The sequence below is a fragment of the Solanum stenotomum genome, chromosome 11, assembly GCF_019186545.1.
Source record: "Solanum stenotomum isolate F172 chromosome 11, ASM1918654v1, whole genome shotgun sequence".
Taxonomy (NCBI): Eukaryota; Viridiplantae; Streptophyta; class Magnoliopsida; order Solanales; family Solanaceae; genus Solanum; species Solanum stenotomum.
This window is the reverse complement of record NC_064292.1, coordinates 37,897,206-37,900,053: the sequence shown is the minus strand read 5'-3', so window position 1 is coordinate 37,900,053 and position 2,848 is coordinate 37,897,206. Positions and strand designations below refer to the sequence as shown.

At 33.0% G+C, this 2,848-nt stretch overlaps 1 protein-coding gene across 1 annotated transcript; it reads right to left on the bottom strand.

The window, feature by feature from the left end:
• Positions 1-580: 580 nt before the first annotated feature.
• Positions 581-1,204, bottom strand: LOC125845888 (transcription factor KUA1-like). The gene has a single exon (XM_049525380.1). The coding sequence runs from the start codon at positions 1,202-1,204 to the stop codon at positions 581-583; it is 624 nt and encodes a 207-aa protein (XP_049381337.1).
• Between the last annotated feature and the right edge of the window lie 1,644 nt (positions 1,205-2,848).

Genomic DNA, 2,848 nt, shown 5'->3' with positions numbered 1-2,848 from the left:
TTTCTCGTAAGTTATGTTGATATTCATTATGTAGAACTACAGAAAATGCAATCAAAAACCGTATAAAATTAATACATGAATAACTTTTATGCGACATTTAGAATCCTAGCAACCAAACATGGTATAAGTTATGTTGACTTTTCTACCTAATACAATACTTCTACCAAACATGATAAAACTAATACAACTTTTTATACATTAATAAAATGTACCTTATACATTAACCAAATGCCCCTTAATTAATTCCTTCCCTTTCTCATCATAATTAGTTTATTAATCTATGATTATTTGAAAATATTTGCAAATAGTTTTTCTACCTCCATAAGATAGGAATATGATTTGCGTATGTCGGTTAATTTGGATAATTATGCTCCCCTCTTAATTAAAGACACGGAATATCTCGAAAAAAAGCTAAATTAAAAGCAATATACTTGTTGATTTTTAGTCAATTGAGCCTCTTGAACATCCTATAGAATACAAGTGGACGATGTGGAAACCAACAACACATACAAAACAAGTAAAATAAATTGAAGAAGTAAAAATAATCAAAGATTAAGTAGTCTTGTGTATATGTTGTTGACTATAAGGTTAACTCTAAATTATTTTCCTTACAAGAAGAATTAGAAGAAGAAGAAATCCCAGAAAGTGGCTTGTTGAATGTAGTAGCACTAGCTGATGTTGAGGCATTATCATGATGATAATATGGATACATGTAAACCCAATTAAGAGGCAAAACTCTTTTCATCATGTAATAATTTGGAACAACACTTGGCACGTTATGACTTTCTTGATTATTTCCTAGTGGAACAATAGCATCATGTGTATCCTCTAATTGATCAAGACGAAGGTCGAAAACACTTGATTTCTTGCGATATTTTCTCTTATTAGCATCCAATAATCTCATGAAGTATTTTTGAGCATGACTAGCAACCTGTGTTGATGTTCTACTACGCACGAAATCCTTAGCAATCTTAGCCCAATTACCTTTCCCGTGAAAATCCAATCCCTTCAAGAATGCTATCTGTTCATCCTCCGTCCATGGATTTCCTTTCTTGATTCTTCTCTCCGTGCTATCTTTTTTAGACATTGCACCACCAGCAGTAGCAGTAATCTCAACACCAAATAATTTAATACTTTTGCCTTTCTCACTGCACGTTCTTTGATTATGCCCATTCCCACCACACACCGTACAATTCCTTTCCATTGTGCTATTTTTTTTTCTCTTTAAGAGACTAATTTGATTAAATCAAGAACTATAGTGTATATATATAAGGAGTAAAGTTTCCTTTATTATTCAATGTAAAAGAAAAGCGTGTCTTTTTCACCTTTATGGTAAATAATGCTAGTTAGTAATAATGTCATAACATCTTATTTTATTAATATTTTTGAAGCAGATTATGTACTATCGATCAATCCATATAAAACCTTAAAATAATCTGTATTAGATTGAAATAAGGAAAAAAATTTACTACTACTATTTTACAGATCCTTATTTTACCATCTTATGATATGATTAAGGTTTTGCTCCATCGAGATCTTTGTTATATATACATATAACAACAAAAGATTTTATTTTTATACGGTATAAAAGTTACTTTGCATTTATTACGACCTAGAGAAATAAAGGAAAGTGTCTTTGGAACAAGGAAAATATTTTGAGTTATTTATGGGAAGGAGGTTAAGGATTATCACTGTACCAATTATAATTTACCGTCTTTTTTTTTTTACTTTGTTTTAATATCTCAATATATGATAATCAAGAACACGGTGAAGGTAATTTTTTCCACTAAGATTTGATCTGAAAGTAGTTCTGAAAAATTGATCAATAGATCTTGTTTTTTGTAGAGGATTTTATTTGTAATAGTAGACCGACCTTATATGTATATCTATAGGATTTAAGTTATCAATATATATTTAACGTAAAAGGGTAAAAAAATGTTCTTAAATCATATGAAATTGAACAAAAATGTCCTTAATTAATAGATTGATTTAAAAAACGTCCCTATTGTTACTTAAATATAGGTCGAAAATCCATTTTCCTAATAAATATATTAATATTTTTTAAAAATACGGTAGATCTAGCCTTTTTATGTTGATCTCTATCTCGAATTTGATTATCCTCAATCTGATGAGCAAGGTTCTCCACTTTCTGGGCGATAGCCGGTATCAAAGATATATCCATATCCCCTACAAGGATATTGCTACTATGCAGTTTCTAATCATATGTGACTCAAGGCCATCCACATACCGATGAACTCTAGCTTCCATCGTACTGAAGATATCAGGAACATACCTGGCCAATGAGACGAATTTGAAACTGTACCCTCTAACACTCATATTGCGCTGCTTGAGGGCTAAAAGCTGATCAAGTCTGGCCTCTTGAACCTCTCGTGGAAGATAGTGAGCTAAAAAGGCTTCTGAAAAATCCTCTCATTTAGCTGGAGGTGCATTCGATCCCCTAGGCCTCTCCCAAGCCTCGAACCACAAAATGGCAACATCCCGCAATCTAAAGGATGCCAACTCTACTAACTCCATGTCCGAGGCATGCATAACTTAAAGAACCATGTAAAGATGATCAATAAACTTCTGAGGGTCCTTATTCGGGTTAGAACCCGTGAATATAGGAGGACTCACACTAATAAACTCGTGTGCCATAGATATCTTTAAGCCACATAGTCTATCACTTGTTGATGCCCTTATTTGTTGTTTTTGTGTGGACACCATCTAGGTTAATAGCCGAACCACACTTCTTACATCTTGGTTCTCTGTATCTAGTGGAGGATCTGAGGGTGTTGGATTATCTCCAACTATCTAAGGTGTTATAGGGGCAGGTGGGGGCAGGGGGTAC